The sequence below is a fragment of the Dendropsophus ebraccatus genome, chromosome 5, assembly GCF_027789765.1.
Source record: "Dendropsophus ebraccatus isolate aDenEbr1 chromosome 5, aDenEbr1.pat, whole genome shotgun sequence".
Classification (NCBI taxonomy): domain Eukaryota; kingdom Metazoa; phylum Chordata; class Amphibia; order Anura; family Hylidae; genus Dendropsophus; species Dendropsophus ebraccatus.
Window position 1 is genome coordinate 146487069 of NC_091458.1, and position 16303 is coordinate 146503371.

The 16303-nt window shown below is 45.7% G+C and overlaps 1 protein-coding gene across 1 annotated transcript; it reads right to left on the reverse strand.

Annotated features, from left to right (window-relative positions):
* Window positions 1–7735: 7735 nt before the first annotated feature.
* Window positions 7736–15551, reverse strand: ATP5IF1 (ATP synthase inhibitory factor subunit 1). Its single transcript, XM_069972606.1, has 3 exons — window positions 15421–15551; window positions 12819–12931; window positions 7736–8004 (listed from the first exon to the last, which is right to left on the reverse strand). The coding sequence occupies exons 1-3, from the start codon at window positions 15496–15498 to the stop codon at window positions 7863–7865; spliced, it is 333 nt and encodes a 110-aa protein (XP_069828707.1). The 5' UTR covers window positions 15499–15551; the 3' UTR covers window positions 7736–7862.
* Window positions 15552–16303: the final 752 nt, after the last annotated feature.

Below are 16303 nucleotides of genomic sequence, written 5' to 3' on the forward strand. Positions count from 1 at the left end.
TTAGGTAAGCACGGGGTCTGTTGGCGTGGTAAAAGTGTGTTGTCAGTAGACAAATGGCAGGAAAATTTGTGGAGCACTATGAGTCTTTCAGGTGAAAGGTGTTTGTTGCAAACAAAGATGTGCGAGGATGGATCAACACGATACAGTGTACACACAGAAACACAAAAAAATGCAACAGCTCACCACAATGGCAAGATACAGACCCACTACAGACATGAAAATAATTAAAAGCAGCCCCCAAACTGCTAAAAAAAATTCCCACAAAAATAATGAGGCTCTTGGTTACCATTTGCAAACAGCATAAACCACCCCACCATGATAAGGTGGCCTCATGTTCGGGGGAGATCCTACACTGTATTATGGCCTCTCCATGGCGTATAATACACCTATGCTCTGGGCATGCAAGATCCGTCTTAAACCTGCAAAAAAAATTGCATTACCTGGGGGGGATCGGTGGAGTGCATGACCAAGTAGAGGCAGCCACTTCCCCATCTGGAACACAGAAAAAAAAATTTGGCCAGCTCTCCTAGAACACCATTCACACTAGGCAGGAGCACGTTGCTATAATGGAAATTGCAAACACACAAAAAAATGCAACAGCTCACCGCAATGGCAAGATGTAGACCCACAGACATGAAAATAGTTAAAAGCAGCCCCCCCCCCCCCCCCCCAACAGCTGAAAAAAACTTCCCACAAAAATAATCAGGCTCTTGGATACCATTTGCAAACAGTGTAAACCACCCCACCACGATTAGGTGGCCCCATATCGGGGCAGACCCTACACTGTACTATGGCCTCACCATGGCATGAAATACGCCTATGCTCTGGGCATGCAAGAACCAAATAGAGGCAGCCACTCCCCCATCCGGAACACAGAAAAAAAAAAAATTTGGTCAGCTCCCCTAGAACACCTCACGATACAGTGTAGCAGCTGCCGCTAAAATGAGACATATGTCATACACAACTTTTCAATAAACACCACTTGGCTTAGGGCTCCTAAGCTTAAAAATATACACAAAGACACAATATAAAAATATACCAAAGTTATTCCAAGCATGACAGCAACTTAATAACTTATATTCACACTGGATGAGCTGAGGAACATTTATACTAATTCTAAGAGCCATGAGGAACCAATGGCACCAGTACACCAAGCCTATGTAGCATCTCAACTGAAATGCATATAAATATGCAATGAAGACAAAATAAAAATGGCTGTTTTTTTTTTGTTTTTGTTTGCAATTCAGCGTTTTTAATTCAAATCTATTGGGGGGACATGCTTCTGCGGAAAAACGCAGCACTGCCCTGAAAAAATGCAGCTTTTTTGACTCAAACAAATGGATGTTTAGTGCTATAAGTTTTAGCAGAATGTTTTTTTTTTAACCTAATGTCAGCGTACCCCTTTAAAGGGGAACTAACACCAGGTTAGACAAATCCCCCTATAGCGCCCGGGAAACTATGTGTCTTACCTTTCTCCTTGGTGCCGGTCCTGCGCTGTTAGTCAAGGTAAACTCCGCTCCGCAGCACCGTTAGGAGCACTGCCGCATCATCTGGCCTGTCCCCTCCATTCATTATAACAGAAAGTTCAAACAACCGGCACTCCGTTAACTTCTGCGGCGCGGTGCTCGTGGCAATAAAGTCACAGAGTAATGGAATAAATCCCGGCACTCGCTAGTGAAAATTGCTTCAGTGGATGTTTATTACATCAACGCTGCACGCGTATCGACCATACTGGTCTTTATCAACAGCATCTTTAAGGATTCCCCTTTAAGGATTATAGAAACCACTGTGCTCTTGGAAACTTTTAGTGCAGATTCTACCCCCCCCCCCCCCAGATCTGTGCCACCCCACCATCCTGTCTTTGAGCTCTACAAGCAGTCCTCACATTCTCAAGGCTTGTTTTACCCTCCGATATGCATTGTCAGTTGTGAGAGCTTATATATATAGGGGTGTGGCCACTGCTGGATTTAGAAATCTAGTTACATTGGTTTACACAGCATCAGATCAGCATCCTTAAGTGATTACCGTGCAATTACATCCAGTGACTTACATGGGGTATCTTCCCTGATTAGAATCGCTCACTTTTCCTTTCCAACCAAACCGGGCAGTCTTGAAGGCTTCTCTCAGACATGAATCCTCTCTCCAGAATCTGACAGAGAAACATTTTAGGTTCCTTGCTCCAGCACGTATAGTAGTTAGGCCCCTTTATACTTATATATAATTTAAAAGGCCCCCTGCCCCTTCCAGGATGTCCCTAATATTATAGTTAACTGCTCACTCCTCCAGGATGCCCCTAGTATTGTAGTTAAAGCCTGCACTGCCAGGATGCCAATAGAATTACCACCTCTCTCCTAGATGCACTTAGTATATTAATTAAACAACACCCCCCCCCAGGAACCCCTTGTATTGTAGTTAACCCCTTTCTCCCCAATGAAATGCCCCTAGTCTGTGCCAAGTCAAAGTAAAAAAACGAAAAATTGCACTAACCTGTCTTCCTCTCCAGCACTGGATGGTCCTCTTCATCCTCCTGCAATCTTCTGCAGATGCATGCGGCTCTTCTCCTACAGGCGGCGTGGAAACTACGTCATTGTGCTTTGACCACAGGAGATGATGTCCTGGCATAGAGGAGCAGGGAGCCCCTGCTTCTGTATCTACATATTGTAGTATGCTATGAAATGTACGTTCAGGAGCCTAGATTCTGGCCTCCCTGCCCCTGTACAGTAGTAAGTGGGTTCTGACTGTGTTCACCCATTTACATTGCGTTACCACATCATTTAATTGCTGCCTAGCCATCTTTCATTACGATGAAGCAATAGAATTACAGTGTGCACGAACAACAAGGGTATGTTTACACATACCATGTTCACATCGGGTTTCACGCTGTGAGAAATCCACTGCGATACTGATTATTATTACAGTCTATGGCACTCCATTTTCGTAGTGAATTTTAGTTTCACTGCGAGTATATAGTGGCATAGCCCCGTAAAACTTCTATGAAGAATAAACTGCACAAAAAGCAAATACCAACTGTTTGACCCTTTTCCACTTGTCTACGCTGCTCCTAGCCAAACATTCAAAACTTTACAAATGATCCCAGTTTTACCGCATGGCATCCAGCCAGGAAAATACATCTGCCAGCATACATTGTAGAAGAAACTGCCGGGCACCTGCCTTGTTCTGTAGTATCTGCCCACCACTGGCTCAATCTGCTTCTGCTTTGCTCAGTAAACACAGTATCTATCTAGATAGATTAGAGAAAAATGAAACAGTGTCTCCTTTCCCCTATACTACTCAGGAGAGCCTGTTGTTTCCCCACCATTGGCCAGGTGATCACTGTGTGATGTCAGTAGTGGGCGGTGTTACAGCTTGTCTGGCAACAGAAGAGACAGATCGTGTAACCTCTGTCTCAAAAGGGAGGGTGAGAACAGAGGAATGGAGATAGAGTGGAGCAGGTAGTGAGGATTTTCAGGATGAGTCAGAATGTGCAGCGGCCAAAATTACCAATTTATGTAATAAAAACCTATTACACACAAGGGTGAGGATCAATACAGTTAAGTCTTTCTTAATCAGAGTTCCCTTTTAAATATTTCGCTGCTGTGATCTTAAACATAATAGACCATGCTTTAACTGTCCAGGCTCCCTGCTCAGTGACGGCCCACTCAGCCAGTCACTGGCTGCAGCAGGACAGTGTAATGATAGGCTGAGCAGTCTGTCACTGAGCAGGGAACCCGGAGAATCAAGCAGGAGAGTGTCAGGGGATCAGAGACAGGTAAGCATGGGATTATTTATTTTTACCATCATATCCGGAGTTCCCCTTTAAATATTTAGCTGCTAAGAAAAACTTGTTTTCTATTAAAAGTACATTAAAAGTTATATAGATGTGTCTATACAATGTATTACTGTATCTGTACAGTTCTGCCACACTGGTAGCTGATAGGAATCCAGGAAGTGAAAAAAATGGCCCCTGTGCAAATCCACATTGTCTCCTGCTCCTTCTGCTCTCCCCTAGGAGACAAATCTTCCATGCCTCTGTCTCACATTGTGTGTGTTTGCTTATGATGCATACAGGGGGCAGGGCGTGATAACCCAATCCCCTGACTAATCGATTCACCATCTCTGACCGAACAGAAGCAGCTGCTGCACTAATTTTACTGATTATAATGGGTGGGGGCTGTGATAATCACATGAGGGAAAGCACTGCATTCTAGGAAATGCCAAACCGGGAAGAACAGAAACAAAACAGATCAAACCCCGCCAATCAAATGGATTTTTGGTAGTTTCAAAACTGGGATAGACAGGTAAGTAATGCGTTATGCTTCTGCAGAAGTTTCATTTTTTTTAACCTCTACCTGGAGTTCCCCTTTAAGTTTTACAACGCTATGGCACTATATTCTCCCAGTAGAATGAAACTCAGCTGGAAGAACAGAGTGCTATAGACTTTAACAGTAATTAGCAATCCAGCAGATTTCACTGCAAGACTGAGTGTGAACGTACCCTCAGGGGCATTCACACTTTTGGTGCACGGTCTGTAAATATGGACAGTGTGCTACGAAGCCGAATTAGGAGTTCCCCGCATCATCATTTATAATGATGCTGTCAGTACAATCCCGAAGACTTAAAGAGGATGTACCATAAGGTACATACTATTTAATTTGACCTAGGGATAGAACGGCACAGTCACGGGAAAGCCGGTGCGGCGGTCCGTTTTTTGAACCGCGGCCCGGTTCCAGTGTACGGCGCCAATCTATCAACGGGTCCCAGCCCGGAGGTGAAGCACAAGAGGCGGGCAGACCCGCCCCCAGTGGGAGGAAACCCCTGCCCCTGTATGACGCAGCTCCATTGATTCTAATGAAGCCGCGTCAGAGGGGAGGGAATCCCCTCCCACTGGGGGCAGGCGGGCCCGCCTCCTGTGCTTTAGCTACGACCCGGGACCCGTTGATAGAACGGCCCCTTATACGGGAACCGGGCCGCGGTTCAAAAAATGGACCATGGCACCGGCTTCCCTGTGACAGCGCCGTTCTATCCCTGGGTCACATTAAAGAGGATGTACCTGATGGTACATCCTCTTTAAACACTATCATTTCTACCAGCATCATATTAGGATGTCTGTTATTCCACTGCACAGCTTCATAGCTATGACACTGGAGGCCTTTGGTTGTCATAGCCAACATTGGCACACGGCGATCATTTCCCAAAACTCTATAGCGAAGCATCTATAGGGTTAAGTACCAGGATCTGAGCGCAGTTCAGGTCCTGGCAGTTGCAGCAGGTGCCCATTTACCACTGCCAGGCAGGTTCAGCCGCGGATGGTATGGGCACAGCTTCTGTGTCCATTTCATCCACGGACATAACTGTACATCCATGAGTGGGAACGCATCGCAAAAATTGAAGTACTGTTGCGTCCTTGATCCTGAATGGGTTAAAGCAATGTATCCAAACAAAAAAAAACTAAAGATGACCCCCAAATGTTATAAAACCCCATGATGCCATTCAGGTCATTAGACTATAAGGCCACATTGCAATAGAAGCACTAAACTGTGAATATATTCTGCTCCAACCTAAATTTCAATTTAGAAATCCATAGGCGATAAAGGTTAATAGCAGATGTGGGGAGGATGCAGGGGTTCAACTGCAGATGTTGAGGGGCAGAGAATTTCAATACCAGATGTGGGGGTTAATTGCAGAAGTGGGGGGTGCTAAAAGGATTACTGACTGAGCGGGCTATCACTGCCGATACAAGATCACCTCAGAAGTGGCAGCGTCGGCAGTGAAGTAAGAATATTTTCCATATAACTGCAGCACAATATCAAAAGTTTTAAAGCGACTCTGTACCCATAATCTGACAAGCCCCCAAACTGCTTGTACCTTCAGATCGCAACTTTTAATCAAAGATCTGTCCGTTCGGCAGGTGATGCAGTTATTGTCCTAAAAAACAACTTTTAAACTTGCAGCCCCATGCCCAACGGCCAGGGCTTAGATTGTGCATGCATTAGGCTGCATTCCCACGTTCCGTGATCCTGACGGATCACAGACGTGGAGTGCATGTACTGGAGCACCCCCGCGCCCGGACAGCATCTGTAATTAGATGCTGGGAGCGGGGGAGACTGTATTCATAAGCGCCGCGCTGTAATGACTCAGCCGCGCGGTGCTGTTACTACAGCGTGGCGCTTATGAATACAGTCTCCCCCGCTCCCAGCATCTAATTACAGATGCTGTCCGGGCGCGGAGGGGGCTCCAGTACAGGCATTCCACGTCCGTGATCCGCCAGGATCACGGAACATGGGAATGCAGCCTTAGGCTTGCACCACCCTTCCGTCCCCCTGCTCCCTACACTTCTGAAGGTACAAGCGGTTTGGGGGGGGGGGGGGGGGGCAGAATGTGGGTACAGAGTTGCTTTAAAAGGGAGTGTCAGCTGTATTCCAAACTGCTGACACTGTTAGATAGCTGTTAGGTGAATGAGACACATGGTACCTTTCATATATCCATCGGTGCTTCCAGGATGTAAAAAAAAAAATAAATAAATAAAAAAGGATTATATTCTCTGGTACAAACAGTCAGAGGCTTTCCTGACCTCCTGAATAGCTGCAAGCTGTAATGCCTCCCCTCCCTGCTTGATTGACACCTGGATGCTGAGTACCAAGCAGGGTCAGGTATGGGTTGGGGGGAGTAAGGAGGTGTTAAAGCTTGCTGCACTTCAGGAGCTAGTTAAGTCCTCTGACTCTTCTTCCTATATAATAAAAACATTTTTCTACATCTTGAAACCACAAACAGATATATAAAAGATACCAACAAGGTGTCTTTGTTTTAATACCCAACTATCAATGTTAGCAGTTTGTAACATGAATTGTTACAGATTCCTTTAACTGCTGGAGAACTCTTTTAATTGAAGATATGGGGGGGGGGGGGGGGGGGCTCTACCTTCCTAGCAATTTATCATATTATTCATCATAGTGTTCACTGCCAGCAGACGTACACGCGCTTCAATAAACATTTAAGGAGAAGTCCAGCGAAAATTTTTTATTAAAAGTATTATATTGTCCCCCCAAAAAAGTTATACAAACCACCAATATACACTTATTACGGGAAATGCACATAAAGTGCATTTTTCCCTGCACATACTACTGTATCAAGGCTTCACTTCCTAGATCACTTCCTGGATAAAACAGTGATGTCATGAACCGACTCCCAGAGCTGTGCGGGCTGTGGCTGCTGGAGAGAATGATGGCAGGGGGATGCTCAGTGTCCCTCCAGTGCCCTGTGTCCCTCAGTGTCCCCCTGCCATCATCCTCTCCAGCAGCCACAGCCCGCACAGCTCTGGGAGTCGGGTCGTGACATCACCATGTTTATCCAGGAAGTGACATCACCATGTTTATCCAGGAAGTGAAGCCTTGATGCAGTAGTAGGGGCAGGGAAAAAAGCAATTTATAAACATTTCCCGTAATAAGTGTATATTGGGGATTTGTATAACTGGGGGCAATACAATAATAAAAATTTTTATTACCAGACTTCTCCTTTAAGTTTGGCCCGCGCCTTTGTCCAAATTTTGGACTACTGTGCATTTGAGTTTGACACCCCTGCATTATACAAACAGGTAGTGGACCGTTCCTTAGTCCCATAGCTACGGAAAAATACATCTTCCATCTCTAGAAATCTTCTACATGCAGATCATCTTCTGGTTGGTACCATAGAGAGATAAATTGAAGAGTCTCACAGATTATAGAAAAGAGGCAACAAATACAACCAATGGTTTTGCTTTATTCAGTATATATAAAGACATCACAACCTGTGGGACATCTACCTTGTTCTAATGTATGAGCCACAAACAGAAGAGAAGGCAAAGCAAGTAGTGTTAAAGAGTTGAATTAATCATCATCTTTCAGCTTCCTGATTTTGTTCTGGTGTCTCTCAATTTCCTTTTTCAGGCGTTCAATCTGCTCCTTAGCGTGATGGATCTCTTCTTCATGGTGCTTTTTCAGAGAAGCCAGTTGTTCCTGCTCTTTTTGCCTGTGGGATAGATTGGGTACACAAGGTGAGTTGCAGGTTTTTTTTTTTTGGGTCAGGAAAGCTACAGCCACTTTCCCAGGGCGGTATCCGGTTTTTAAGTCAAGACCAGGAGTTGAATCTATTTAGAAAAAACTACTGGATAGATCTGTATTCCTTCCATTCTTTGGGCCCCAAAACAGTGCAATGTAAAAGGTGGCTTAAAGGGGTATTCCAGATTTTTTTTCCCCCTTTAAATCAATTGGTGTCAGAAAGGTATATAGATTTGTCATTTACCTCTGTTAAAAATTCTCAAGACTTCCAGTACTTATCAGCTGCTGTATGTCCTGCACAGTGCCCTCTGCTGTGCTGCCACCTCTGTCCAGAGTAGTGATGTCACGATACCAGAATTTTGAGTTCGATACCGATACTAACTTTATTTCGATACTCAATACCAGTTCGATACTTACTAAAATATTTTTTTTAAAAAACTATAGAAATATAATACCCCCTAGACAGGGAATATAATAAACCTGAAATGTTTTCTATACTCTTCAGGCCTGCACTATTACAGAGATACCAATTTATGGACTTTTAATTTTATTACGTTAAAAATAAAGGTTTACTTTTTTACATAATTGTGTACAGATTACAGTGATGAGTTAGACAGCTTCGCTATACCGCGTACAGCGATCATGGACGGCTCTGCTTTGCACCGCCCAGACGGCTCTGCTTTGCACCGCCCAGACGGCTCTGCTTTGCACCGCCCAGACGGCTCTGCTTTGCTCTGCCTCTCTCCTGGACCTCCCGCTCTCCCTCTCCGTCCTCCTCTCCCTCTCCAGCCGCTCTCCTCCGTGCAGCTCTGACTCTTCAGCATAAATCATTTCTCTGATAATAGAGTCTGGCTCGGCCAGACACTTATATCAGACAGACACCGGCAGCGGGGGTCTGTTACGCATAGTGGCCGACCCCTGCTGCATACGGAGCGGCTCAGGAGGGGTCAGATGCCGCTGTCAGTGTGACAGCGGCATCTACACAGTTACATAGCCGACACTAGCAATTGCAAAGTGCCGGCTATTTGAAATTGGCGCCGCCGGGAGCGGAGGAAGGAAGTGCAGAGGAGGAGACTGCAGGGGGCAGTGAGAGGCACAGAGAACACGGCCGGCGCTCAGATAACCGCCGGCCGTGTTCGCTGCGCTATATATACTAATAGTGCAGCTTAAAATAAAGTATCGATACCAGGAAATCCTGGTACCGAACAGTTTTTCAGCCCGAAATAGCGATAGTAGTATCAATATTTCGGTGCATCGTTCATCTCCAGTCCAGAGCAGGAGAGGTTTTCTATGGGAATTTGCTGCTGCTCTGGACAGTTCCTGACATGGACAGAGAGCACTGTGTCAGACTGGAGAGAATACACTACTTCCTGCAGGACATAATGCAGCTGATAAGTACAGGAAGACTGGAGGTTTTTAAATAGTAAATTAAATAGATTTTTCATTTACTTTTGACACCAGATGATTTGAAAGAACATTTTTTTTTTTTGCCGGAGTACCCCTTTAAAGAGAAGGGGTATTCCAAAATTATGTAAAAAAAAAACAAAACACACACACACACACACCAGGCACCTATACACTGCGGTAACATAGGGCAAAAGTACTATAGAATGCAACCAAATGCAAAAGAAATGGCTCTGCCACTGCTGACGCTGAATATATTGCTTGGCCGGGAGCGGTGCAGAGAGGTTCAATAATTTGTTGCTCATGCTGCCACTGTAGCATTATGCCGATACAAGTACATGGGGGAACGCGATCCTCCTGCATACAATCCTATAAGGCACATTGATATCAGGGCCAGTGAGTAGCTGCATAGCGGCATGAACATTTATGTGACTCAGCTTGTCCTAAGTTCTGTATGTATCTAATGATTCTGCATACTGTACAAACCTTGATTGTAGGAATAATTCTTGAAGAAATAACATGGAACAACACTGTGCGGATGTTCGACTGCTGCACTAATATTTAACTGGATGTCATTTTTACTTCCCTGATGACACCACAGCTATAAGTGGCAGAAACACGTTGGGATTGTTTACAATATTTGTGTGCAGATCTTACTGCAAGGTCTTGTGATGGAAATAACCTTTAGACACCAGTATGCTTTATCTGTAAAACAGTTTAGGACTGATGCATTCTGGATGTGTATGGATCCTCAATATTTGTAATTAGTTTTGGTGTTGGGACACTGATTAAAGGGTTTCTTAGACAACCAGAAAAAAAAAGTAATGTTTTAAGGAACCCCAAATATTTTTTTTTTTTATCATACCAGAAAATGCCCCCATGTCTAGACTCTCTAGAAGGAAGTCCTGGTAACAAAACAGATGTTGAATTGCTGTTTCAAGTCATTCTAAAAAGGCTAGACGCATGACTATCAGGAAATTATCTGGGGCTCTCACAATTCTGACAATAAAATGGCCGAAGTGCTGTATTCCCTGTACAACAGCGTTCCGGGCCACCAGCAGGACAATCCCTTAAATTGGGCAGTGCTGCACTCTTCTGCCCAGTTAGTAGCTAAGACCCCGCTGGACAAGAAACAATGGACACCACATAGGTGGGTTCACTCCGGTGTACAGAGTGGGGTGCCAAGTGAACATCCACTACATCTCAGCAGCTTCTGCTCCGGCAGATTTACCCTGGCAGCTACAGAGGCCATAAGAAGACCATTGTAGAGGCCATTAGAAGGCCTACCGCTGCCATAACAGATCAGCGCTGTGCAACTGTATCAGGCACCAGACAATGCACTCCCTACATACCATGATCAATAAAGGGTTAAACTCCTTGGATTAGACAAAAATTCTAGGTACTGATCATGGACTAGATTCCATAAGGCCTGTACCAGTGGGGGGAGATGGGGTGGAGCAGTATAAAATTCTGGCTTTAACATTCCTTTAAGAATTTAGACATTGCGGGGGTGGGGGTGACTGTTATGTGCGTCACTTCCCTGCTTGCTCCACAAGACAAGCTCCATAGACGTATATGGATCTCTGTTTGTGCCAGGGCTGTGGAGCTGGTAAGCCGCAGCTCCAAATCCTGAATTATTTAGCAGGCACCGGCTCAGTCCCCAGCTCCTTAAAAGTCAGACACCAGGGAGTTATCACACTGGCTCAGCGGCTTCTCACTAATGTCCTACATGATCCTGGGGCGACTTCTGAGTGAACAAGGCAAAGATATAAAGCAGATTATCCTCCTCTCTGTGTGTGCAGTGGATGCAGCCAGTCTCCAGCCTCCATGACCTGAACATCTCAGAACTAGACTAGATGGAGCAGGCGGTCTTTTTCTAAATAGTCACCATAGACAAAGGAAAACTGCTAACAATGCCAGATACATGTGATACCGGTCAGCCATAGTGATACAGGTCAGCCATAGTGATACAGGTCAGCCATAGTGATACAGGTCAGCCATAGTGATACAGGTCAGCCATAGTGATACAGGTCAGCCATAGTGATACAGGTCAGCCATAGTGATACAGGTCAGCCATAGTGATACAGGTCAGCCATAGTGATACAGGTCAGCCATAGTGATACAGGTCAGCCATAGGGACAGATGTTTCAGTATCTGCGCTCTTGAATCATCACAGCCCCACAGGAACTACCCGCTCAGCCAGTCAGTGACTGCAGCTGTGTCCCGCCTGACTCACTGGCTTGGCTGACTCACTTGGCTGAGCAGGCATTTCTGAGTGGGGCTGTGACATCACAGGGTCAGAAGCCCAGCCGGGGACCATGAGACATGATGCTGCACCTGCGGGGGGCACAAAGGACAGGTAAACAGGATTTCTTTATTATGATCCCACCACCCCCTGTCCCCACTCATTGAGGACAGAGGTTACAGCTACACTACTTATGGCTTCTCCTCCTTCTCTGTATTACACAGGATATCTTTATATTACACTGCTGCTCATATACAATCATTCAGCATCCAGGGAGAGAACAGCACAGATCTCCCCCCACACAATGGGCTCTTCCAGCTCAGAAACAAACTGCCAAATGGAGACCTCCAACCTCTACCCGACCCCCCTTCTGTAATAGGGCCAGTGCTTTATTATTGATATATGGAGGAAACTAAATGTAAGTGAGAAGGTGTTTCTGGTTTTAATAAATAAGGAGCTTAGATTAATAGAACATAAACAATATTAATGTGGAATATTTATTAAATTCATATGAAAATTCAATTATAAATTTGGAAAGGTTTTTTTGTTTTTTTTTTTTAAAGCCTGATCCAGTACATTTTTTTTTCCGAATCAGACTATCCAAAACTAGCTCCCAACTCCACAGCCCTGATATAAAAGACAGCTAGTATCTTCATTCACAGCAGAACATCTTCTATTATTAAAGGGGTTATACAGTGCTACAAAAACATGGCCACTTTTCCCCCTCTAGTCTCCAGATTATGGGGTTTGAGACTCCGTTCCATTGAAGTAAATGGAGCTTAATTGCAAACTGCACCTGAACTGGAGACAAGAGTAGGGGGGAAAGTGGCCATGTTTTTGTAGCGCTGGATAACCCCTACCATAGGATTATAGAAAGGATAAAGCTCCCTTCCAGAGTGACTCCAGCCGTATACAACTAAAGGGGTTATCCAGCGCTACAAAAACATGGCCACTTTTCCCCCTACTGTTGTCTCCAGTTCAGGTGCAGTTTGCAATTAAGCTCCATTTACTTCAATGGAACTGAGTTTCAAAACCCCACCCAAACTGGAGACAACAGTAGGGGGAACGTGGCCATGTTTTTGTAGCGCTGGATAACCCCTTTACAAAGGCAGGATACATTTTGGTGAAAACCTTACCTAAAATATCCCTCTTCCTCAGCTGCTTGACGTTTCCCAAATGCTCCTCCGGCTTCTCTCACGGCTCCTCCACCACCTCCACCTTTTCCTGCTCCTTTACCCAATTCTCCTAACTGGAAAGAAAGGAAAAGCAGAGTTACAGATCAGAGCCGACAAATGGCTGATAAAATTATCCCTTATACGCTATGCAGTGGAGGCCAGCACCCCGCAGGTAAGGATACCCCCTCCTCTTGGTGACACGTCAGGCTTGATTCTTGGAGGTGCATCACTGAGGGGTGGGAGATATTGTTACACTGGAGGGGGCGCCGGCCCACCTAAAGTGCATAGGGTTAGGCAGGTGCACAAGAAGACCAGGCAGCTTTTTGAAAAATGGAACTTGCCACCAGGATCACTATGCCAGTACAAACAAGGTAACTTCTCGCTTATGTGATGGTACATTTGCTTTAAGGAGACTTTTTTTAAATCAACGAATGCCATAAAATGGCAGAGATTTGTAATTTACTTTTATTTAAAAAAAAAAAAAAAAGTAAAGTCTTCCAGTACTTATCAGCTGCTGTATGTCCTGCAGGAAGTTTCTTTCCAGTCTGACACAGTGCTCTCTGCTGCCACCTCTGTCCATGTCAGGAACTGTCCAGAGAGTAGCAAATCCCCATAGAAACCTTTCCTGTTCTGGACAGAGATTGCAGCAGAGAGCACTGTCTCAGACTGGAAAGAATACACCACTTCCTGCAGGACAAACAGCAGCTGATAAATACTGGAAGACTTGAGATTTTTTAATAAAAGTATATTAGAAATCTCTGGCACCAGTTAAAGGGGAACTCTGGGTAGAGGTAAAAAAATAAATTAAAATGAACCTTCTGCAGAATCATAACAATACTTACCTATATATCACTTTTTATTACAATTTTTCTGGATTTGATGCGACCAAAAATGCACAATTTTGCAACTTTGGGATTTTTTTGCGCTGACGCCGTTTACCGTGCGAGATCAGGAATGTGATTAATTAATAGTTCGGACGATTACTCACGCGGCGATAGCAAACATGTTTTATTTATTTATAACACGAGAAAAGGGGGGTGATTCAAACTTTTATTAGGGGAGGGGGCTTTTTATTAACAAAAACACTTTTTTTATCCCTTTTACCCTTATACTAGAAGCCCCCATGGGGTGAGGGTTATTCCCCCTGGGGGACTTCTAGTATAAGTGCACGGATTAGATATACAGTAGATAGATATACATTAGATAGATATACAGCAGAGATCAATGAGATGCTGCTGCAGCCGAAAACCACCGAGTGCCGAGCCGGGATCAGCGCCATTACGGCGCAGACCCCGGCCGGCACCACACACTGGGAATGCTCCTCCGGGACAACGTCCCAGAGGAGCGATCCACCCCACTAGACACCAGGGAACGGCTGCAGAAGGTGATCGGATGCAGCTGTCAACTGACAGCTGCAACCGATTACTTAATTAGCGGGCACAGCGATCGGACCGTGCCCGCTTATAGCCACGGTCCCGGGCTACATGTGGCACCCAGGACCGCCGCCCCGCTCTCTACTCTCTTTAACAACCGCAAGGTGTAAATATACACCCACGGTCCTTAAGGAATTAAAGGGGTTATCCAGCGCTACAAAAACATGGCCACTTTTCCCCTCTCTTGTCTCCAGTTCAGGTACAGTTTGCAAGTAAGTTCCATTTACTTCAATGGAACTGAGTTTCCAACCCCACCCAAACTGGAGACAAGAGAGGGGGAAAAGTGGCCATGTTTTTGTAGCGCTGGATAAGCCCTTTAAGCATTAGACGGCCCACTACAAGTGCATATTGCTTATTAGTCTGTATTGTGGGAAGGTGTGTGATCTGTGAACAGGGACCAGTGTGGAGCAGTACTGGAGATGATTGGGAATTGCTGGAGGTGGATGAGAGAGTGACAGCCTGATGGTGACCGCCTGCACCACAGTCAGAAAGGAAAGTCTACGGCTTAGCACGGGGCGGCCATCACATCATCTCAGCATACAGGGAGTATCTAATGGACGAGTGTATAGAAGCGGCTGTTACATAGAGAACACAGGTGTCATCGAGGTCACTACAGGCCAGGGGGAGGGAACCTAGGCTCTACAACTACAACTCCCAGCATGCCTGGACTGGACAGCCTAGGTTCCCTCCCCCTGCTACAGGCTGACAACACAAGGGACACAATACCCCATTACCTCTATAGGCCAGTGCTCTGCTGCCTTTGGGAAACTACAACTCCCAGCATGCCTGGACTGGACAGCCTAGGTTCTCTCCCCCTGCTACAGGCTGACAACACAAGGGACACAATACCCCATTACCTCTATAGGCCAGTGCTCTGCTGCCTTTGGGAAACTACAACTCCCAGCATGCCTCAGTATTGTGGGATTCAGGCTGCAGCCCCCGGGCCATCCCCGTATACTGTATATTCTATAGGTTATAGGCCTCCCGCTCGGTGGGGCACATGACTTAGCGGATGCCCGGGCTCCCTGCCCACCTGTACGGTACACGAGCTGCGCCCTCTACTGTCCGCTCCACCACATGTCCGCCCCCGCCCGCTCCAGCACTATATATATACACGCAGCCGCCGGTACCTGATCAGAGGAGCGCCGCATCTGCACATACACCAGGTTCCTGAGACCTCCCTGCAGCAGTCGCATATGAGCGGCCATCTTTCTGGCAATCCTGACCTTGGCGTCTACGCAGAGGATTGTGGGGCGGTAAACAGAAATGTCAATGTCAGGCTTCCTCTTATGACTGACTTTAACGCATGCGCAGAGGCGTGCGTGCCAGCTTGCGGCTCATTTCCAGCGCATGCGTGGTTTTAGAAAGCCTTGCTTTATTGGTGTTCCTGTATCTCGCTGTATCATGCTGGGTTCCTATTCTCAGGCTGACCTCCAAATTGAGAGTCTTTTTTAAACATTTAGTGAAATATATATAAATATATTTCTTTATTACTTAATAGTATTTTATAAGTGCATTCCAAATACTACAAAAGTGAGTGTTTCCACATGGAATAAAGAAAAGCTTTATTAATCTGCTGCAAAATCCACACCGCAGATTCTGCACGCACTTTAAGGTTATGTTCACACACACTATGTTGCTCAGTATGATTGGCAGAGCAGGACGTCCAGACGCCGGGAGCCACAGAACAAGCTGGAGCGCCGGGCCGTGGGGGGGGTAAAGGGGTCTGCCGCTTACATACTTGCCCCCTGCAAGTATGAGTATGTAATCTTATTGAAACTACTGACAGGACGGGAATCACAGCGTATTTCGCTGCAAACTCGCATCGTGAAATCCACTGCGATTCTGTTATGTGTGAACCGACCCTGAGGGTATGTGCACACTACAGAATTCTCCTAGATAACTTCCTGCGTATTCCGTCGCCCGCTCCCGCTTGAAGTTCCGCCCATCCCATAGGCTCCATTCTGTGCGGAGGCAGTTTCCAAAGATTTGACATGTCAATTCATGTGGAAT